The following is a 24359-nucleotide window of genomic DNA, read 5'->3' on the forward strand; positions in this document are numbered from 1 at the left end:
GATCAACTCACTAAAGTGCAAAATGACTTGCTTAAAAATAATTCTAAAGAGAAACATGCTTATGAAGTAACAACTAGAGGTGGTGTCTCTACCCAGGATCCTCTATATCCTGAAGGGCATCCCAAAAGAATTGAACAAGATTCTCAACACATTGAACCTAGTGCTCCTTCTAAGAAGAAAAAGAAGAAGAAACATAAAAATGTTGTAGAATCCTCTGAACCTGTTAATGATCCTAATAGTATTTCTATTTCCGATGCTGAAACTGAAAGTGGTAATGAACATGATAATAATAATGATAATGATAAGAATGATGCTTCTGATAAAGAAGAGGCTGAAGATGAGCCTGAAAAGCATGCTAAAAATAAAAAGTATACTAAAGAAGATTTTATTGCTAAGAAACATGGTAATGAAAGAGAACCTTGGGTGCAAAAGCAAATGCCTTTTCCTGCTAAGAAACTAAAATCAAAGGAAGAAGAACACTATAATAACATTTGTGATTGGATGAAACCCTTATTTTTTGCAAATCCCTTTGACTGATGCTATTAAATTGCCTCCTTATTCAAAGTATATGAAAGATATTGTTACTAACAAAAGTAAAATCCCTAATGAGGAGATTTCCACTATGCTTGCTAATTACTCTTTCAATGGCAAAGTTCCAAAGAAGTTGGGCGACCCAGGTATACCTACTATTCCTTGTTCTATTAAGAATAATTATGTTAAAACTGCTCTATGTGACTTGGGAGCCGGTGTTAGTGTTATGCCTTTTTCTCTTTATAAGAGGCTTTATTTAGATAAGTTGATACCTACTGATATATCTTTGCAAATGGCTGATAAATCTACTGCTATTCCTGTTGGTATATGTGAGGATGTTCCTGTTCAAGTTACTAATAACTGCTTGATATTAACTGATTTTGTTGCGTTGGAAATGCCTGAAGATAATAATATGTCTATTATTCTTGGGAGACCTTTTCTTAACACCGCAGGGGCTGTTATTGATTGCAATAAAGGAAAGGTTACTTTCAATGTTGATGATAAGGAGCATACCATCTATTTCCCCAAGAGGATTGATAAAGTATGTGGAGTCAATACTATTTCTAATGTGAGAACTATCAAAATTGGAACTATTGATTTTCCTATATATGAGCCTAAAGAAGGTTATCAAAGTCTTATGATTGGATTCATATCAATACAATTCAAGGTAACTTGATTGATTTGAGGTTTATTTCTTCATATGCTATGTAAAGTTTATTTGGTGGCAAGACTTGATCAACCTTGTTAACGAATACTTTTTATATGCATAGAGGAGGTAAACAACATCTCTTTCTCCCTCCACTTGTCTTATTTGCTGTAGCACTTTTGATTTGCAAAGTTCCTTAGTTAATTAGAGATTTCAAAATTTTTCCTGTCCAGTAATAATAAACTTAATGCCCAGAAATGTGCATTTTTCAAAGTTTTCAAAAATTCACAAAAATTATACCGTTGGTCCTATTTTTCGAAAATGCACCTGGGAGCACCTGGGGATGACCAGTGGGGCACCCCAGGGTGGCACCCCACAGGCTGGCGCGGCCAGCAAGGGGGGCGCGCCACCCTAGCGTGTGGGCCCCCTTTACCCCACTTTAGCATCTCTTTTTCCCAGACTCTTCTCTCTCCCGAAAAAATCGACACCAGCTTTCTCTCACTCACGTTTTTGCTCAAGAGCTCAGGATTTTTCGATCTCTTTGCTCAGCCCAGATTTCTGTCTGAAATTTGGCACATTTGCTCTCCGGTATGTGACTCCTCCGATTATCCAAGTAGAATTTTGTTTGGTTGAGTATATCTTGAATATTTTGCTGCTGTAGGTAACATGTTTAGTGAGCTTGCATGCTTGTTCTAAGTTGTATAAACTAGTTTTGATGCATGATTAGTACTCTAGCAAGTTCCTATAGTAGTTCCCCTTGATTATATGTCACCAAATCAAATTTTATATTGTTTGTTGAAAAATTTCAGAAAAGGAGGATGAAAAACTTCAACTTTGGAGAATTGTTTCAGAGAGGGACAACCAGCACCGGAAGGCCCTCTAGGACCGCCACCCGACTCAGGCGATCCTACAATGAGGATATCATCGCGCCAAGCTTCGCGCCCGAAGAAGACAATGGGGCTCCTAATGCTTCATCTTTCCCATGTTATGATTTTCTGAGAAATGCAGGGTTATTGGATGATTTCTTCACCCTCGTCAACAGGGCGGGCTTAGCCGCCTACGTGGGAGATGAAAGGGAGAAATACTACATGCTCACCAAAATCTTCGTCGAGAGCTTCAAGTTCCACAACAAGCAATATGGGCCGACAGTTGCATTCAAGATTTATGGTAATCCTATTACTATGGAATTGGAAGAATTTTGTGTTGCATTGGATATTGCCCCTGTAGGTACATCAAGGAGGATTGAGGACAACCCCCGGGTCTTGTTGGAGCTCTATCGAGGGATCGCCAATGATGATTGTCGCACCATTCAGCGTGGCAAGATAAGAAACATCCAACTCCCCGCCATTAAGTATTTTGCCTATTACATTGCTACTAGCATTCTTGGTAGGGAGAACACTAGCAATATTTCTAGCTACCATCTTGCTTTCTTAATTGCTGCACTTACTGGAGGGACACCTTATCATCTAGGTTCTCTTATTGCTCGCCGCTTGTCTAACAGGGGGCCTATTTTTGGAGGAACCATTGCATCGCGCATTTTAGCACATTTAAGACTTCCTCTTGATTCTAATGATGTGCCATTAACTCCTAGGAGGCTTGATATTGCTGCTATGAAGAGCCATCATTTTGTTACCGCTGATTCCACTCCAGATAATTTGGTCTATAGAATGTTGTTTGCTGACGGGGATGAGAAGGAAATTCCTTTGCCCCAGCCAGATTTGTTCAGTATTGACAGAGAACCATGGTCGCGCACTAAGGAGGAGGTGGAGGAAAAGATGAAGATACAAGACTTCCACCAGCAGCATGACTCCGAGGACGCCGAGCCCTCCTATGACTACACAGTCACGTATCCGGGTGCTTCTTCTAGCACATACCCGGAGTATGATCCATCTTCGTCGTACTACGGAGATGCAACTTCATGGCCACGATGGGATTGAACTCCACTTAGGCCAAAAGCCTAAGCTTGGGGGAGGTATACCGGCATCACTCATTCTTTGCATATTATGGTTGCTGGATACTTGTATATACTTGTTTAGTTTGTTTGAGTGGTTTTCTAATGAGAGGGAGATGATATTTGGGGAAGTGCTGCCTGAAAACAGATTCTGGACTGTTACCGAAAAAATTCTCAAAAATAGCAAGTACGATATTTTGCGAAGCCAATTTTTGTGCATGTTCCCCAGGTTGTTATCTAACTTTCATTAGTTGAACACTTTTCGATTTGAGCGGTGGAAGAATTTCTTAAAAATCGAGTACTGTACTGCTGTCAAGTTTGACGAATTTCTGCTGTTTTGTGTTTATGTGACTCTTCTAGTTTCTATTTTCTAGTTTTGGCTTTGTTTCTTTCCTAAAACACAAAAAAGACCAAAAATATTTCTGTTGTTTCTCTTCATCATTTGTTTGTTTTGGTTTCTAGCATTTATTTCGCTTTATTTGCTATCGTTGGTTTGCTATAAGAAAATCCAAAAAGATTTTGCTTTGTTTGCTTGTTTCCTTTTGTTCTTGTTCTCAAATTCGAAAAAACCAAAAATATTTGCTGTTCTTCTTTGGTTTGTAAATTTCATCTTGAGTTCAATGGTCTTCGGTGGCTGGAGCGTGGTTTTCATTTCATATTATCCAAGCTACATAAGTGAAAGGCAATAATGACGATCTACGACAATTGGATTGTGGTGAGAGGCTGGTATGAACTCTATTTGTTTTCATTTTTGTACATATACTCATCCATGTGAACATGCTTAGTTGGTTCATGTGAGGTATATGTCATTTAAGAAAGTCTAGTAGTTCATGATCTCTCATGTTTAGCTCCAATTTATTAATATGAGTAGCATATCATGGATGTTTGCTTGCATTGTTTTATTCATAAGTAGGTATGATATTGTGGTATCCTCCTCTGAATAACTCATTTATATCGACTTGGCACATGCTCACGCATGCATATGACTGAACAAAAGTCAATTAAGCCTCGATGATTTACATTGCTTCAGAGTTCTTGTATCACTTTTATGCTTCCGTTAATTTATTTTGCCGCAAGCATGATTATGACAGTTACTGTTCTCTTGATTTGTCGCTCCCCAGTCTATTGCTAGCCTTCACTTGTACTGAGCGGGAACGCTGCTCGTGCTTCCAAACCCCTGAAAACCAAGTTGTTCCAAAATGTCCACCATAAATACCTATGCATGGCATTTCAAACCATTCCAAGTAAATTCTCATGCGCTACCTTTAAAACCTTCAAAATGCTTCTCAATTTGTGTTAATGTTTTATAGCTCATGAGGAAGTATGTGGTGTTTAACTTTCAACCTTGTCATTTACTCTTGACGGACTTTCATTATGGACTAGTGGCGCATCCGCTTATCCAATAATTTTGCAAAAAGAGCTGGCAATGGGATTCCCAGTCCCAAATTAATTAACCTAAATAGACACTCCTCCATGGTATGTGATTGTTGGACGGCACCCGAAGATTCGGTTAGCCATGGCTTGTGTAAGCAAAGGTTGGGGGGAGTGTCATCATAATAAAACTAAAATAGAAGGCACTCCTTCATGGTATGAGATTGTTGGTAGGCACCCGAGGATTCGGTTAGCCATGGTTTGTGAAAGAAAGGTTGGAAGGAGTGCCACATAAACATAAAAATAATTCATGGGAGCCGCTCTTGGAAGTCCGGTTGGCGAGGTAGTTGGTGTACCCATTACCATTCGTTGACAACAACAAACACCTCTCAAAATGATTTTAATCCTGTTTTAAAAATCAAAAGCTCTAGCGCATGTTAATCCCTGCTTCCCTCTGCGAAGGGTCAATCTTTTACTTTTATGTTGTGTCTCCATCCTTTCTTTGAGCACTTTCTTGAGAGCACAACTGTCATTCTTAGTATAATATGCTTGTCTCAAAATATGATTGATTGTGGTATAACTTTGATGCTTTTATCTTTGACAATCACTACTTCTAGTCTTTCTATGAACTTCAGAGGTGCCTGGGCATTTATGTTTTGCCGATCAAATATGGGCAAGCGAGATACCACTTTATCATACTCTTTTATGAACATTGCAATCCTGCTTATAGACATGATTCATGATGCTTATTATTAACTGTTGGTACCTCTCCATGATTGACATAGCTGTTAGATGATCTTATTTGCATGCATCTCATTATGAACTGCCTAAGTGTTAGCCATAGCATGAGAATATATACATCATATGAGCAAATGTGTTCGTGAAAGTTCTTTTATCGCTCGGTTGTTAACCGAATTGCTTGAGGACAAGCAATAAGCTAAGCTTGGGGGAGTTGATACGTCCAAAACGTATCTACTTTCCCGAACACTTTTGCTATTGTTTTGCCTCTAATTTGTGTATTTTGGATGCAACTAACACGGACTAACGCTGTTTTCGAGCAGAACCGTTTCGGTGTCTCGTTTTTGTGCAGTAAATCCAACTTTCAGGAAAATCCTCGGAATTTATGCAGAAGGTCCTATTTTCCCAGAATATTGGCGGAGCCAGAAGGGCAAGCCAGGTGGGGGCCCGAGGGTCCCACACACTAGGCCGGCGCGGCCCAGGAGGGGCCTGCGCGGCCCTAGTGTGTGGCAGCCTCGGTCAGCCCCCGACGCCCTCCTTCGGACTATTTATTGTCTTCGACCTAAAAACGCACGGGGGGAAGTCGAAGTCGCCAGAAAGCCTCCAGAACGCCGCCACATCGCGAAACTCCATCTCGGGAGCCAGAAGTCTCCGTTCTGGCACTCCGCCGGGACGGGGAATTGGAGGAGATCATCGCCATCATCACCACCGACGCCTCTTCATCAACCAGCCATGTTTCCCCCATCCATGTGTGAGTAATTACCCCGCTGTAGGCCGAAGGGGATGGTAGGGATTGGATGAGATTGGTCATGTAATAGCATAAGATTGTTAGGGCATAGTGCCTAGTGTCCGTAATTGGTACTTTGATGATATTGTTGCAACTTGCTATGCTTAATGCTTGTCACTAGGGCCCGAGTGCCATGATCTCAGATCTGAACATGTTATTATTTCATCATGATATTCATTGTTTATGGTCTTACCTGCAAGTTGTATACACATGTCGCTGTCCGGAACCAATGGCCCCGAAGTGACAAGAATCGGGACAACCGGAGGGGATGGTAGTGATGTGAGGATCACATGTGTTCACGGAGTGTTAATGCTTTGCTCCGGTACTCTATTAAAAGGAGTACCTTAATATCCAATAGATTCCCTTGAGGCCCGGCTGCCACCGGCTGGTAGGACAAAAGATGTTGTGCAAGTTTCTCATTGCGAGCACGTACGACTATATATGGAACACATCCTATTGATTGCTTTGTACTTGGACACCGTTTTATTATTATCTGCAAATGCCCTGCTATGATTGTTACATGAGTTTCTCTCATCCATGCAACACCCGTTATCCGTCCCCGGGCCTACAATATTTTAATCCTGCTGTTTACTATAATCACTACTGCTGTCTTTGTTACTCTGCTGCTGCTATTTCACTACTGCTACTGCTATAAAACTGTTACTACTGATAAACTCTTGCGAGCAAGTCTGTTTCCAGTGTGCAGCTGAATTGACAACTCCGCTGTTAAGGCTTTCAAGTAATCTTTGTCTCCCCTTGTGTCGAATCAATAAATTGGGATTTACTTCCCGCGAAGACTGCTGTGATCCCCTATACTTGTGGGTCATCAATGCTCTTCACACTTGTGATTTCACTGGCCAACCTGCGTCGAGTGATCATGCGGGAAAAGAAGGCAACAGAGTATCTCATCGGCGTTCTCCACTTTTGGTGTCCCAGACTTTGTAGGGCAAGCTGGTATTAAGCAAGGCAAAAACCATGTATGAGTAAAGACACTAGTAGAAAAAGAGGCTTCCGTCCACCCCCATTAGTCCCGGGAATATTCGAACCGCGACTAAAGGGGGTTTTAGTCGCGGTTCGGGAGGCGACCCGCGACTAATGCTCCATCCGAGATGAAAGGGTATCCCTTTAGTCGTGGTTGGTAACACCAACCGGGACTAAAGGGCTATGGAGGGATGCGGCCGGCGGAAAAACCTTTAGTCCCTGTTGGGGACACCAACCGCGACTAAAGGGTACCAACCGAAGAAAGATCTAAGAGGGACTCTTACCTCAACAAGAGCTTTTACGCAAGTTATCGACATATAGGAATTCGACTACCTCATCACCTGTTGCGAAAGAACTGAGATCTTCAACGAAAGCCCCCCAATTTGATCGACCCTTACTTAATGACTGGTGATGGCGATTTATGCTTTTATTGCCTCCCAGACTTCTCATTCTTACTTAATTAAGCTTAAGATCGGGACAGAATAGTTGGGCACAGGCATTCTCACAGGCTATTGTAAGAGGAGAGAATCGCACCTTTGCTAAAAAAAGTCTTTACAAGTAACAAAAATCCCTCCTATGATTGGCTTTACCTTTTAGAAAGAAGCCCTACACAACAACTGGGACTGAGACTAGCGAACGAGCTTGTAACTCTCACAAGAACTGGCAGGCGTCGAGAACTAGCTCGAAAGGGTCAAAACTTCTATTAGATAGATGGCGGGTTCTTTACTTGAATCTCTATTTAGTTCTCTATGAAAGTCTAGTTCAAGTCTCAATCGCTTGTGTATTGGAGTACGAAATGAAGTGAAGGCCAAAGGTCTCCTAACAAGGGAAAAAGCCTCCACTGCATACACAAAAGGCACCGAGAAACTCTTTCAAGACTATCGCACCTTTCTGGATTCTCTTCCATGACATACTAGTAGAAGGCAAAAACATGTCCTAACCATGAAAAAGGAATCTGCCTTTAGCTCAACCCAATGAACATCGAGCCTTATTGAAGTGAAGGCGCCGAGCTACGTATCTTTTCCAAGGCTATCTTCCCAATCGTTAGGCGACTTTCTCTCTTGCAGACCCAGAAATAGAACTAATTAGCGCAACGGCTTCTCAGTCCTGGCGAAAGATGAAGGCGGTAAGCGAAGCGAGCTACACCGGTCCTCCGGAGGGGAAGTCGAAACCCGTGTTCAAGTAAAGGAGATACTGATTCATTCATTTTTTTTTGAAAGGCAAAATGCCGCTGACAATGTGTTGAATTGGCAGGTTACCTGATGAAGAAGCTGGGAAGGTACCAGCGCGTGGTGTTAAACCAAAATGCTAAAGAGAGCGAAGGGGAAATCATGAACTACGTTTCATGTAATGTAGTACACTATAAGAGAGTTATAGTACTGCAGTGGACACAATTCCAAAATCACCTTAAAGAAAGGGCTTATATAAAAGAAAGAAAAATGCCAAACAAGTTAATAAGCTCGCATCTGGACCAGAAACTAACGAATGAAAACATGGCAATGGCACTATTTATTTGAAATACGATGGTGAGCCTGGAACCAATCAACCTTTCGTCATTACTCCTTCGTATCTCTCTTTTCTGTTCGCCGGAAGGGAATCAAGTATCCGCTGATACCGGATCGGATCACGAAGAAACGGGAACAGCTTTCGCACTAGCAGAATGGGTACCACCATCAGGATTGAGAGGCCAGTTCGTTCACGATGTCCATGGTCCTGAAGATTACCGGGATCTTACGTATGTGAATTCATGCGAGGATACTATCAAGCTTCACCGACTCTGGCGGGGAGACGACCTCGCCATAGCAAGGCACTAAAGCTTATGTTGCAAATTCTTAATAGATCAGTAGACTTTGGCGCAGCCATCCCAATCCACTTCAGCAGCGCCAGCGGCATCTCCAGAAGAACGAGGACCCTCTGCCTACAGGTAGAGATACCTGGGGTGGATTTTAAAGTGAAGAGCTGTCTGTTCTCAAGCTTATCCGCATTTCCCATCTGAACTTATTAAATAGGGGAAGCACAAAGGCTATCGAGTAAGAAAGGACAACTCCGCCCTATTTAATAATTGGAGCAAGCCATTTTCGAGTAGGAAAGGCAACGGCTTTTGAGTATAAAAAGGGGAGAAAGAAAGGATCCCAAACGAATGGATTTAGCTTGCCGAAATCATTCAATCGGTACAAAACAAATCCCAGGAATATTCTCCCAATGTTATCTTATTAAAAAGAAAGGAAATGTTTGTTCGGTAGATCGCCTTGCTTTTCTTTCACATTGGGGTTTAGTGGCAGCAAGAGGCAAGCAACTCTCTTCCGGCAGAAGCTAGCTTTGTTTACACGCTTACCTTTCTCTCCATGAATGTAATGAGCCCTATTTAGTAAGTGGGGCAAGTCAGGCAGTAGATAGCTAATATGAACGGATCTTGCAATGGATTATGCCAGAGTGAACTATTTCATCTTTTTATTGTAATTAAAAAGCATTGGAAATATGCATCATCGATGTGAAAAGCCATTGCTGGGTGACTCGCACAAGTCCTTTCTTTTTGAATGAGGAAAAGAGGCGCATAATCGATTCCGGATTGCCCGGTGCCGACTTCCTTTCTTAAGCCAATGCACGCGGGACAGCTGCTAGAGCTCGAGGGCTTTCCCTTTCCTACTCCGACGATGCATCAACAGCGGGTACTTGCCTGTTTACATTCTGTGCTCCTTGAGTCGCAACTCATCCTTGCCGTCCTCATGCGCCGCACTCGCCGTCTTCAGCGCCTACTCATTTATTGATAACAGAGGGGATTAACACCCCAGGCACATTGAATGGAATTTCATTGATGGAAGCTCAGGATTTGCTTCAAAATCTGCCACTTTAGGAGTTTTCTTTTCCGTAAGCCAATATCGGCCTAGAAGATCGCACAATCAGTGGGGTAACAAAGATCGAACCCTGGGCTGCCGTTCCAGTACAAGTTTTTACCGTTAGAATAGGAAAAGCCGGGTCAAGAGGGAAAAGGAACCGTGGCACTTCACGTAAAGAGAAGCTTTGTCTGAGCTGAGAAACGCTCTGGCTAAACACCTTCCTCCGAGCAAACGCAGACCTATTCATTCGCGTGCCTTAAGAAACAGGAAAAGCACGACCAATTGGGGTGGGGTAGGCACGGCAGCTTCTCTAAAGCACGGCAGCACTGAAGCACATTTCTCGCGGGTTCACATATAATATTTGTAGGGTCACCAGACCTAACGAGTGGAGTCATGGTTCCGCTTGACCTGAAAGAATGGTTGAGAGCCCCTAGCCGAATGAAACAGATCGCGCATTCTTTTCCAACTGAAGGTGCACTTTTCGCTGTTAAAGTATCAATTCACCACTGGCCATATGAAAAACTTAACTATCTTGAGCTTGAGCTCGACAAAGACTATTTCTAGGAGATAGACGCTGTTTTGCCTCACTTTGATCCAGTTGGTTCCTGAACAGGAAGGGGGATAGGTAGGTGGAGGATGCAACGAAAGGTCTCACTGGCTGGCGCCAGGAGGAGATATTGAAGGAAGAAGTGGTGATTAGAGAAGAATGGCAATGGCGTAGATCATTCTTAATTCCATCTTTTCACCCTTCCGCACCCCCTATTTAGTAAGTGGAGAGAAATACGAATTTCTATCCGGTAAGCGCTAAGAAAGTAAGAGCGACCTAAACCCTATCATTTATTTTTTAGAGTAAGAAACACCGGTTTTGAAAGAATCAATGGTTTCGCAATCCATTTCCGCTTAGGTCAAGTTTCCTCAACATTATGGGTGAGGTGGAAGACCAGCAGCATCAAGCTCGGTGACAATCAGGTAACAAACAGCTCGCAGTCATGTCTCTAAGCAGGGATCACCTTCTAGTATTATGAATATGGTACCTACCCCTATTTAATGCTGTCTACAGAGAGATCGGAGAAAGCTAGCACTAGAGCTGGTAGAAGAAAAGACTGGACTGCCGGGACACTCTCCATTACTGCCTAAGGTGCTGGAAAGAGGTAGAAAGTAGGCCTAGGGTGGGCCTAGCGGATTTTCTCATCCTCTGCTCGTAGCGTAGGGATCCGGGGCACCGACCAGAAGCTAGACAGAAGAATGACCTTATTTTCCTTTACTCTCCATTTGGCCTTCGCTATTTGATTATTCTCTATGGTCTCTGTGCTTGGAAAAGGAATAGGTTTACTTTTTCTTTTATGCCTACTACGTACAGGGATATTTCAGATTATTACAGGGTCTTGCACCATGTGACGGACTTTCATCCTTCTTCTTATGCACTTGCTACTCAGGAAACCTCTTTTAAGAAAGACCAAGCTGAACCCGGACTAGGTATAAGAGATCCTTACACTCTCTCCTTTCCGATGAAAACGAGAAAGAAAGATGTCAACTACTAAATGTGCTGCTTTGTGAATTTGATACTAGGTAGTTCTCCCCCCCTCGGCAGGCAAGTAGCCTTTGCGACTTACATCTCTGCTACAGGAGGGTATGAACCCCCGGATCTAGGCGAGGTGATGGCGGGGAACTCCAACAGGTTTTGGTTTCCTCCTCACTGATTGATGGAGCCCAAGACTGCTTGACGACTTTCGGTGTGGGGTCAGCTTGAGCCGAGGTCGTCTCGTAACAGGAACAGGAAGAATAGCAAACAAGCACACAAGCAGGAATAGGAATATTGGCTGTCACTATCCTCTGGTTAGCAATCAACTACGGAGCTGGCAACTCACAAGCCAGCAAGTCAACCTCTGTCAGATCTTCGGCCCAGTTTATGAACGAAACTTACTGGGGAGAGCATGCCCTGTCTCAGGCAGTATATCAGTCGTTAACGATCTTACCGGGACACATCCAATTGAAACTAGAATCCCAACCTCTTTGGAAGAAGCTCCAAATAGACTTTATTTCAGAGCGGGGAATCTTCCTACAAACTAAAATGTGTTAAATAAAGGCTATACCTACCTCTGCCTAGAAAAACTGGAGTTTCAGACACCCTCGTGGGAGACATTGGATGTTGTCAACCGGCCTTAAAATGCTCATAAACAGCTCTTCCCCCTTTGACTTTGTTTTCGCTCTCCTCTGTTTCTAGTAGACTAAGCCTGATCCTACTTTGCGAGTCCAACAGGTCTAGTATTCTTTTCTTTTTCGTCTGAGGGAACGTGGTAGCCCTGATCTAGCTAAGACTTTAGATTCCATTCTATTTCATTCTGATCTCGTTATGAGGAAATAGGTGAGGCGAGGCTAAGACAAGATATGGGACTTCCCGCGCTAAGTTGTTCCAATCTCTGTACTTAAGTAACCGAACTCGAAAGTGCTGCTATGAGCTAGATTTGTGCGTACAAGGGTAAAGAAGCGAGCAAGGCTACCTTTCCGCTGGAAATCCTATACCTGAGTGCTATTTGATCAGAGTGAGTTGTAATTGAGCTTGATTTACTTGCTCTTCTATTTGCATTTTTTGTTAAGTATGTGGGTGACTCATCGTCGTGAGATCGGTTGGTCGAGGGCTCTTTCTTTTCAAGTAGTCTCAGTCGGCGAACTCGGCTCCACAGAAGAAGTCAGTAGTGAATCAAAGAACTCATGCATGTAATCAGTGACTAGGGATCGATCAATCGGATGCAACCGAGCCATACAAAAAGAATTGGAAAAGGGATGACGCAAGAGCAGCGGAAGGTGACTTAGCAACATCAGTCATTTCCTATAGAAAGGAAGGAAAGGATCTCTCTTCTGTCTAGACGAAAGATCTCATTTTTGCTACCGCTCTCCCTCTTATGAGTCTCTGTCAGCCGTTGTTTAGTAGCTTTCAACGCGAGTTCAGTCATTCTCTTATATACTGAAAAGTACGAACTGACTTAAAGCACGAACATGAAGGAAAGGCTGAATTCGAAACATCTTGAATCGGATTCTCTCTTCTCAGAGAGCTTGAGAGTGAAATGAGTGGGCCGGCCAAAGAAGACCACTATGGAAGTGAAAGGGGAGGGCAAGAGCGGTTCGAAGGTCAATGAAATGGGTGAAGTTCCCTTGTCAAATAGGGACCGACCCATGTTCAATCACTGAAGTGTGGTTGAGTGAGATGATCCGCAACCAACAAATGATTTGTCATTGTCTCTAAATCACTGAATGAATTCGTTTTTTATTTATATATGAGAACTAGAGAGTTCACTAGCGCAGTCAAAGGAGTTGAATTTCTCGTGAACTTCTGCCGGTTGAATCAAATGTGTTTGTTCAGCTTATAGTACGCCTTCCTTCTTCTTTACTGAACCTATGGACTTCTTCCACTTAGCAGCTTCCGCACGAAGTCTTCCTCGGGAATGGTTGATCTTGGAATTTCATCGAGTCACGCCCGCTCCTGAAAAGGGGTCTGGAAAGGAAGAGAGCATTACGAATTGCCGATTTTTGGAGTTAGGTTTGAGTTAGGAGTTCTAGTTTTTCCCCGGAAGTGGCAGCAGTTTATTAAGTAGAGTCGGTTGCTGTTCTTGCTAGTGGCCAAGCCAGGAAAGCAAAGGGGGAAGCTAATACACGGTGAACTGCTTTAGGAACTCATACCATACTAGTCAAAGGCTTAGCTTAATAGCCGAATTAGCCGAGACTACCCTGAAAAGTAAGCAAGGAGAAGAATGAATTACGTAGGATACTGGCTACTTGAAGTCGGTCGTGAAAGATTGAAGCTTGCTTTGAAGGAAGAAAAGAGGGTGCTAGATTCTATGCCCTAGAAGAATAGAATATATGCAAAGAATAAGAATCTTTTCATTTTTGAATTGATAAGCGCAATAGCCATAGCCGTAGGGTCAATCCCCAGACCAGGCCATAACCATAAATGGCGATGAGAGAAAGAAAGATGTCAACTACTAAATGTGCTGCTTTGTGAATTTTTGAATAAGCTTATGATACCAAACGGGTCTAAAGGTTTTTCCGAGTATTTTTACTCCCACGCACCCTGAACCCCCCCCCCCGCCCCTGGATCGCCTTTTTTTGGTTTGTAAAATACAAAAGGAAATGATAGAAAATTCAAAAAAATTTTGTTTTCATATTCTTGTATGTTATGCAACCTAATATTCGGAGAAATTAAAAAATGGTAAAACCGCAATAAGATTTACCCGGTTAGCCAATTTTTAGATTCTCAAAATTCCAAATGAAAATATGAAAGCAGGAAGATTTTAGTTTTTGCTATAAATTATGGATTTTATATTTTTTAATTTTTTCAAAAAAATAAAATTAATAATTGCATCTAGCATAAAGATTACTATTACTTTTACCCAATTTTAAGATTTTTCAAATTTTTAGGTTTTAGGTTTGGCAAAAAAAATATTTAAAAAATTTAAAAATTAAAAAGTTAATGTTTATTTATTTATTCACGATTATTATTACATCATTATTTTTGTTTATGAAAAAAATTATTTGAAATTCAAACAATAAAAAAATGTGACATCGACCAACATGTTAATACGATTGATATGATACTAGTATCACATACATGTGCAAGTAGCACTTGGATGCGGGATGGAATGGAACTCGGAAATTAAGCGTGCTAGAGGTGGAGTAGTGGGAGGATGGGTGACCGAGCGGGAAGTTTGACCACGAGCAAGTAATTTGACTAGAGATAAGTGTAGTTAGAGATAGAGACTAAGCTATGCAAATAACTGAAATAATAGAAATTCTGAAAAAAATAGAAAAAAAAAACGGAGTGAAAAAAAATTAGAAACCCAAATGATTATTTTTTTTTAACGAAATAGCCTTTAGTTCCGGGTGGGGACACAAACCGGGACTAAAGGTCCTTCGCCCAGGCGCACGCTAGCCGCCCATGTGGACGGACCTTTAGTCGCGGTTCGTAAGCAACCGCGACTAAAGGGGGGGCCTTTAGTCGCGCTTAATTAGTCCCGGTTGCGCAACCGCGACTAATGGCAGTTGCGAACCGGGACTAAAGGCCTTTTTTCTACCAGTGAGAATAAGATTAAACAAGATGTGTAACAGATAGGATTAAGCAAGAGAGTTCAAAAGTTGAAACTAATTATTGGTAAGTCACTACATCAACTAAGTACTTGATTTGTTCATGATGTATATATGAAGTTGACAATTAATTTAACGCACCGGTGGGAAGAAGGTGGAAATAATGTAGAAAAGAAGAAGATCATCGAAAAAAGTTAATGTGTTGTATACGTGGGAATTTTTTAATTGACTGCACGGCAGTCTTGTATGACTTCTATATGAATCTGCCGAACATGCTAATGCAGATTCTGCTTTACATTCTACTTGGTGTATACATACTGGTATGGACATGAGTTGATGTTTTCGAGGTTCCTAAATCATTCTCGTACGATCCAACATCTCAAAGTGGACGGAATCCTAGGATTACTATGTCTGGCGAAACATTGAAAATTTTAAGGCCATTGTGAATGTGCTCCAATGATCGATTCCACTATTCCAGAGGACTGGTTCAAGTGGAGTGTGCTCGTCCTAAAAGTACTAATGTGTATAAGGCACAATTCCCTAACAAGATGTAATTTGTTCACACAACTCGTTTTGACACTTTCAGTGTGAAGGACAAACCTTGTTTTATTGAATATGGTGTGCAAATCAACTATAGAACAGATATTTTGGCTAGAAGATGCTTTGGTGCTATTAGAGGCCAAATCTTCTTCTTACTTATGTTACTTCCTCCGATGCATAATACTTGTTATGAATCTTATGTATATGTACACATTTTTAGTCTATTATTCATTTGTTTTAGCGACAAGTACCATGGATCGGAGGTAGTATAATGGGTCGGATGTCATGATGCCCATCTGCAACCCGATCGCTAAGAAAACGGGTTATAAAATGATTGCTGAAAAACCTAGAAGCCAATTTCAACTCTAGTAGATATTTAGTTCTTTACTACCTCCGATCTATAACAAGTGTCAGATGTTTAGTTTAAATAATTAATATGTTTAGTTTAAATTAATAATTGTCAAAATTTTAGTTTAAATTAGCTCAAATTTAAATTAAATCTCCGACACTCATTCTAGATTGGACGGGGTAGGGGTATTAAATTGGAAAACCCTGCAAATATCGCATATCATCCCGTGGTCTTGTGTCTGACATAAGTAACACAATTTTGCTTCGACTCATGTTCCGTTATTGACCACCGCCTCTCCCCACCATGGCCACGCTGCTCGCCGCACCTCTCCTCCAGTATCTTCTCGCCTTCAAGCCCATTGTGGCCACGAGGCCGAGGGGTGGAGCTGGGTTGGAGGTGGCTCTTATGCCATAACCTCTAGGCCTAATACATGGTGACATGCTACTTTGGTAGCAGTTGCTCAGATGTTTCCCCACCTTTTCTATTCTTTTGATAAAGGTGATGCCCTGGATTTTGAGTTCCTCCTAATCGCCGAGGTGGCGGAAGGAAGTGGCTCTAGGATTGGATGGGGTTCTTTATGGTTTCTATAGAAAAATTCAAGGTTATGTGCTCCCTGTTCGCAATCGCCATGGAGGCGACTAGGCGAGGAAGGAGTAATTTTTAGTGCTAGTTGTTTTTGCTGGTCGGAGCTGCAGTTGGAGAGTAGGAGTGCTTCTCTCGGCAGTTTCATCAGGGCGATGAACGTGTCGCCGTCCTTAAAGGTTGAATTGCGGCCACTCTCAGTCCTCAACCTCCAGGATGCTATGCCATATCGGAGGCCCTTTGAGTACAACCTACTGGGCTCCCGTCTCCCCTTCCCAAATGGTTTCGTTCCAGTCAACATCGATGTTGAATACATTGAGCTACTGGATAGCGACGGAGAAAGATCAGGATATATCCAACTGCTTTTCTAGATTTTCTTTTGTGGTTCTTTGTGCAAAATGTAAGGGACTAATTGTACTTTCTTACTCTTTTCAGTCCGTAACTGTAATTTGTTCTTCCACTAACGAGAATCAATGAAGCACCGGGTCCTTCTGTATCGTTCCCTTTTCAAAAAAAAAAAATGATGCAAAAAGAGCCGTCAACTATAGGGGAAGCATCAAAACGGCGAAGCAATGTGGTAGGGCGGCATCAACTAGGTCGTGCTGGTCAAAGAGGTACGGTGGACGTGCACAAGAGAAGCTCGCGCTGATGCAGCTACTACCGTTAGCCTCCTCGCCGCCAAAGCCCATAGAACTGAAATTGAGACATTGGATAGTCCACGAAGGAAGACAGCCCTTTTTTTTTTAAATCTTGAAGACAGCCTTGGTACAAAGGGTACAGGCCATCGATACAGAGCCAAATGTCGGCGCTATGGACCATCTATTAACTTACCGAGAGTTTTCCCCCCTCATGGAATATCCTACTTGGCACTGGACGCCTTTCTAGATGCCCTAATCGCCGTTGCCCTCACCACGGCTTCCCCATGCCAGACCCTCGCCGGGGCTGCAGCGAAACTCTTGGCCGTCCCCACGTTGACAGCTTACACGCTCCCGGACTCTACATGGGCCACCCAACAGTGCACTTTGATGTTCCCACCGCCGCCGGGCGGCAGATAGTTTCCGTCCGATGTTGTGGCAGAGACGAAGAAGCGATCGTTTCTCCTCTCCGCGGAAGCAGTCGGGACCAACTCGCCGCAGCCCGTTCCGATTCCGGGCCAGTCATCGTTGTCTTCCTAGATAGGGATGGAAACTACTTCACGGACTATGCTTTTCCATCCCTGCCCATCTCAAACATCAACCAACTCATGCTCAGCGTATTGTCTTCCCTGTCAAGGTATGCCCCTCTCGATCGCTTCATTGTCAGTTTTCTATGCCCGATCTAGTCGAAATCGGATTGTTCTATGTATCGGTAGGCGGGGATTGATCCCACCCCGTATAGATTTCCTTGTATTTCAGCCGGATCCTTGTCTCAGGTTACTGGTAGATGATTTAGGATCCTTCCCTCTTTTATGAAGATGGCCATAGCACATGATCATGTGGATTATTCTTCGCCTCCAGTTAAGATAGTTTCATCAAACTTGCTTGCCCTGCTTCAGGCTTGAGGAGATGCAGGTGGGAGGCACTGCATCTGTACAAACGCTGCAGCCACCAGATGTCCTGTCCTTGAATGAATTATTCCACACCGCATCATTGGAGGAATCGCCCACTTCAATATCCCCGTGCTCCATGAGGGTCCGGGTATTTAGTGATTGGGGAATCAGATTTTACATCAGGACTGACCACAGCGGATTTTATCATACATATCCGGATGTGGGTGGGCAGTTTCCTAGCTTAACAGAGGCTTACAGTGCCATCGATTGCTATCTTCGTGATCGTCAGGATCCAACAATGTAAAGTTTCTCAACTTCCTTCTTGATTTCTGTTGGTTCATCTATCCTGTGTTTGTGTATATGCTTGTCATTCGTTATAAACAAACAGGCTATGCTTCTATGATGTAGGATCACGTCTCGGAACATTAGCATAGACATTACACCATGAATCGGGAAATAAATAATAGCCCTAAGTTTGAGTATTCAACGGCTGACTAGTCTAAAGAAAAATATAATAACATGCTACATTAAATTTTTAATTCCTGTGTGGGAACCATGTAAATTTGGTGAAGCATTCCAACTTATATGTGGTATTGTGGTAAACAATGGTGATATCCAGAACACCATGTTCTATTAACACGTCAAAATAGCGCGGTTGATGGATGCAGACAGAGTTGGGCATCTAATTTTTAATTCTTTTTGCATCGAGAACTCGAAACTTATGAGCATGCAAGCAGTTTGGTTTTGTTTTGGTTTGGATTTATTAAAACCATTAGCTATGTTATAAGTAACTTGAGTTTTGGTCCTATTCATCAACCTCCCAGGCAAACTAATTCACAATCACCATATGTCGGGCTGATAGCATTGACAAAGTACTCAGTATCTCTTTGTGTTCTCTATGTTTGTGAAAGTACAGTATTATAACTATATTTTCTTTGATCTAAACCAGGCACATCGATCCATATGATCCAGATTTGGTTTATCGTGTGAATGAATCTACCCGTGAGAAGATTATACGCAAAATTCTGTACTGGCCTGATGGCACAAGGAAGTTGCGGTTGCAGTCACTGCCGGTTGATGAAATGCGTAGTTGGATGCTTCAGTTGGTTCGAGCTTTGGTCGACAAATATAACGATGATCACAATCTTTTAGGGGTTTGCTCTCATTCCCTTGATTCTGCCCTCAGCTCTCTGTGCTCATACCTCGCTTGCATTGTGTGACTGTCTTCTTCATATTTAGGATCTTGCATATGAACTCAAAGGTGTGGTGAGCTACCATGTGTTTAATCAGGGTGGGAGTCGTAGGATGTACTATCATATCAATTTCACTACAAAGACCAAAGACAACAATGACCTATTATTCTTTGCTGAGACTATACGTGAACGAGATTTGTTGGTGGTCAGCTGTATCTGCAGGGTTAATCCTTTTGACAAAGGTATACAGTACTCTTGTCCTAAACTTGTGTATTTTTGAGTTTGTCGTTTATGCTAATTTAACCTTGCATATTATATAGTTTTGTATTGTCTATCTGTCTCTAGTTTGATCCCTATATTAACTCTTATTATCCATTATGCTTGATGATGTAGCCTGAAATATATCCAATCTATTGCTTGGTAAATAAGAGATGGGGAGGGGAATTGATTGTTTCATTGGCATTAAGACCTTGATTGGCATCTTCTTGGTTTAAAATATTTGTGGTGATGGTAACCTCTTATATGTGACGAATGAACTAACAAACCAAGGGTACCATAGTTATGTATCTACCTATGGAAGATACTTGCATGCCTGCAGCCCATGTGGGTCCAGGCCCCCACATGCCAGATATGTGTAGTAATGGTTATATGCCATGCCCCACATGGCGCTTGAGCTCTATATTTGTAATATCTCGGTTTTTTCTGCACATCCATGTGTAATGCCTGGATGCACATTTTTTACAACCATGTACTCCCTCCATCCATAAAAGGATGTCTCAACTTTATCTAAATTAGCATTTATTGACACATTAAAATATGTCTAGATACATGCATATTTTGACAAAATTGAGACATCCTTTTATGGACAGAGCCAGAGGTAGTATTATTAATTTTATATTGTGAGTATACCTTGTGCATCATTTGGCAGTTGATTGGCAAATCACCCTTTTTAGACTTGGGTTACTGCTAGTTTTGTTCATCTGAAGTTAAGCAACCCAAGTATGATGCATATTGTTTTACAACCATGTACTATTTTTTTTTATTGCGTGCATGCCTCGTGGATTATTTGGCAGTTGATTGACAAATCTCCCTTTCTAGACTTGGGTTACTGCTATCGTTGTTTATCTGAAGTGAAGCACCCCAAGGATGATGCATACGTTGGTGGTCACTCTTTCTTGCCCGGCACGTATCATTCTTATGGACCAAGGGAAGATGTGGGAGTAACTGCCGACCAAGTACGTATGATGATTTATTTTTTATTAAGCTGGTGCTAACTATTTTTGTGGTTGCTTTGATCATGTCGGTTGTATGTCTTTACAGCTGGAAACCGAGGAGGCCCAAGTTAGATATTCGTACAAGGTAATTATATATACTGTCATAGCTTGTGGTCTAGTAACATTTGTAGCAGCGTGATGGTAGTTACTTGATAGACTAAACCTTGTTTTTGTATTTATTTGTTCTCTTTAGGACCCTGTCGATCCAAGCTTCCTGGAGAAACTCAGGGCACCAACTGAAGTTAACTATCCACCCCTGCGACCAGTCGAAGAAGCCCTTGCCTTTATTTCCTCGTTCTGTAGATAAGATGTCTGCGGTTTGGTGCTGCTAAGATACAACAAAGAGAAGGACATGTGGTTTTGGATGGACCTATTTATAACAAGCTGCACTCTGTTTTTTGAATAAAGCGATGTGCAATTCCGGATGGGATTTGAAGTTCTCAGGGTTTGTGCGAAGTAAATATATGTGCAATTCTGTGTGCTTTCCTTATTCTGGTTCCAGCATTTACCTATGCACAGGCGAAAACTGTCTACCTAAGTAATGAGTTTATCAGGGAACTTCTTTACATCCTAATCGTTCGACGCCCTTCGATCCTGGGCAAGGGACTTGGAGTCCTTTCTGGAGGTGATGACGGTGGAGCTCAGGTCTAGTAGTTCGGTTGCAGCAGACGTCGGCACGTTCCTGGATGCCTTCTCCACAACCTCGCTGCCTTCGTTGTTTTCTCGTTGGCTTGCTATATATGGTTTAGACGCTTCAAGATGTGTTTCTGGTTTATCATTGGTTTGCTTGTTGACTGTTCTGTAATTTAAAGCTGAGCCAAGACCTTATGTTTAAAAAGAAAAAAGAAAGAGAAGGGCATATGGTTGGGGATGGACCTATTGATAACAAGCTACACTCTGTTCCTGAATAAAGAGATGTGCAATTCCGGATGGCATTTGAAGTTCTCAGGGTTTTGAGTTAGTTTGTCCGAAGTAAATATACTTGCAGTTCTGTGTGCTTTCCTTAATCTGGTTCAAGCATTTACCTATGCACCCGCAAAAAAAGTCTACGTAAGCCATGAAGATTGCAGATCATACAGGGTGAAGGATGCATAAGGCCCTCCACAACGTATATGAGTTCGGCCATCCTCCCCCCCCCCCCCGCCACATGCTGCCCCACCTCCAAGCACCAGCACACGCTGTGCGCGCCACCCCAACTTCCACAACCTCATCACCCACTCTTCCCCTCCCTGTCTGCTCCACGTCGCACTCCCTCTCTAATCCACACTGAATTAGGAAGAAGAGATGAGGAAGGAGACGGATTTGTTGTGAGTTGTGAGGAGAAAGACGAGAAAACAATGTTGGGGTCGTTTTCTGTTCTAATATGGGTCCCACTTCTACTTTACGGGCATTGAGCCTAAATTATTTCTCGCTGAAGTGTTTGGGCATGGGCTACGGACAGAGCTTTGGTGCACATGGGAACACTTTTAGTTTTTTTAAAATTTCAAAACCTCACACTTTCTGAAAGGACGAGATGGCGCCTAGAGGAGGTTGAATAAACGTTTTAAAAACTATTACGGATTTAGCTTGTAAAAATGCGGAATTAAAGTTTATTTTACAAGTACAAAATCTAAATATGCTAGGTCCAACTAAGTGCAACAACAACAACAAAGATAAATAAGATAGGCACAAGATATATGTAGCACAAGTGATAGCAAGATATATATGTAATTCAAACACGATGGCTATCACAAGGAAAGTAAACCCGGGTATAGAGATAACCGAGCCACGCGGAGACGAAGATGTATCCCCGTGTCCCCCACACAAGGTGAGGTACGTTGAAGAGATGCGGGCTACGACGAAGGTCTCCCGAACACCACGAAAGCTCATCTTCTTCTCCAAGCCAATACCACGAAGGACACATGCCTTTCCCTTATGGCTAGCTTTTCCTCCACTCCGAAGATGGCAAGTTTCACAACCACTTCAATGGCTCCACAAAGGAGAAGCCCGTGCCTCTTCAAAATCTTCCACGAAGAGGTCACCGGATCACCAACCGCCAAGACAACTAGGAGGTCACCCCTCCAAGAGTAACAAGTTCGATATCCTTTGCGGATGAGAACATTGGTGATTCAGTTGTTGGCCCTAATCCTACACGCTCTCCCGCCCCCTCCCGTGCAGCGGCGGAGGAACCCTCCCATCCCGCGCAGCCTCACCTCAGACCATCGCCCCACAAGGCGCTGCCCCTTCCGTCGAATGACGAGGGGGAGGAGAGGGTTTCCGCGGCGCCGTTCCATGGGAGGTGATGAGGCGCGGATGGAGGAAGCGGGGCGGCACGTCTTCTTGGCCGGGGCCTAATGCTCTTCGCCGCTAGCCATGGAGGAGTATGCGGAGTGGGGGCGTCCTCAGCCCCCGGTGGCGGTTCGGCAGCGGTACGCATGATCAGCGCCACCGTCTTCTTCCCCGGTGATCTAGTAGGAGGGACTGGCTGTAGGATAACGTTGCATAGAAAACAAAAATTTTCCTACCGCGAACACGCAATCCAAGCCAAGATGCAATCTAGAAGACGGTAGCAACGAGGGGGTATCGAGTCTCACCCTTGAAGAGATTCCAAAGCCTACAAGATGAGGCTCTTGTTGCTGCGGTAGACGTTCACTTGCCGCTTGCAAAAGCGCGTAGAAGATCTTGATCACGATCGGTTCCGGCGCCACGAACGGGCAGCACCTCCGTACTCGGTCACACGTTCGGTTGTTGATGAAGACGACGTCCACCTCCCCGTTCCAGCCGGGCAGCGGAAGTAGTAGCTCCTCTTGAATCCGACAGCACGACGGCGTGGTGTCGGTGGCGGTGTAGAAGTTCGGCGGAGCTTCGCTAAGCAAACCGGGCAATATGAAGTGGAGGAGCAAAGCTAGGGTTTGGGAGGGGGTGGCCGGCCACTCAAGGGGGGGCGGCCAAGCTATGGTCTTAGGGGTGGCCGGCCCCCTCCCTTGGCCCCTCATTATATAGGTGGATCCCAAGTGTTGGTGTCCAAGTCTTCGAATAAGACCCGAAACCAAAACCTTCCATAGGAGGGGGCAAACCTAGCCCAACTAGGACTCCCACCCAAAGGTGGGATTCCCACCTCCCATGTGGGGTGGCCGGCCCCTATGGTGGAGTCCACTTGGGACTCCACCCCCACTAGGGCTGGCCGGCCATGGAGGTGGAGTCCCTTGTGGACTCCACCTTCCTTGGTGGTTTCTTCCGGACTTTTCTAGAACCTTCTAGAACCTTTCATAGAACCTTCCGCGACATTTTATTCACATAAAATGACATCCTATATATGAATCTTATTCTCCGGACCATTCCGGAACTCCTCGTGATGTCCGGGATCACATCCGGGACTCCGAACAAATATTCCAACTTCATTCCATATTCAAGAACTACCATTTCAACATCCAACTTTAAGTGTGTCACCCTACGGTTCGAGAACTATGCGGACATGGTTGAGTACTCACTCCGACCAATAACCAATAGCGGGATCCGGAGATCCATAATGGCTCCCACATATTCAACGATGACTTTAGTGATCGAATGAACCATTCACAAACATTACCAATTCCCTTTGTCTCGCGATATTTTACTTGTCCGAGGTTTGATCTTCGGTATCACTCTATACCTTGTTCAACCTCGTCTCCCGACAAGTACTCTTTACTCGTACCGTGGTATGTGGTCTCTTATGAACTCATTCATATGCTTGCAAGACATTAGACGACATTCCACCGAGAGGGCCCAGAGTATATCTATCCGTCATCGGGATGGACAAATCCCACCGTTGATCCATATGCCTCAACTCATACTTTCCAGATACTTAATCCCACCTTTATAACCACCCATTTACGCAGTGGTGTTTGGTGTAATCAAAGTACCTTTCCGGTATAAGTGATTTACATGATCTCATGGTCATAAGGACTAGGTAACTATGTATTGAAAGCTTATAGCAAATAACTTAATGACGAG

At 43.2% G+C, this 24359-nt stretch overlaps 1 protein-coding gene across 1 annotated transcript; it reads left to right on the forward strand.

Annotated features, from left to right (window-relative positions):
• The first annotated feature begins 17392 nt into the window (after window positions 1-17392).
• Window positions 17393-20726, forward strand: LOC124646796. Its single transcript, XM_047186855.1, has 7 exons — window positions 17393-17664; window positions 17927-18220; window positions 18870-19074; window positions 19160-19355; window positions 20212-20348; window positions 20434-20472; window positions 20581-20726. Exons 1-7 carry the CDS (start codon window positions 17393-17395, stop codon window positions 20692-20694), a joined length of 1257 nt encoding a protein of 418 aa, XP_047042811.1. The 3' UTR covers window positions 20695-20726.
• Window positions 20727-24359: the final 3633 nt, after the last annotated feature.

Source organism: Lolium rigidum, chromosome 4 (genome assembly GCF_022539505.1).
Source record: "Lolium rigidum isolate FL_2022 chromosome 4, APGP_CSIRO_Lrig_0.1, whole genome shotgun sequence".
Classification (NCBI taxonomy): domain Eukaryota; kingdom Viridiplantae; phylum Streptophyta; class Magnoliopsida; order Poales; family Poaceae; genus Lolium; species Lolium rigidum.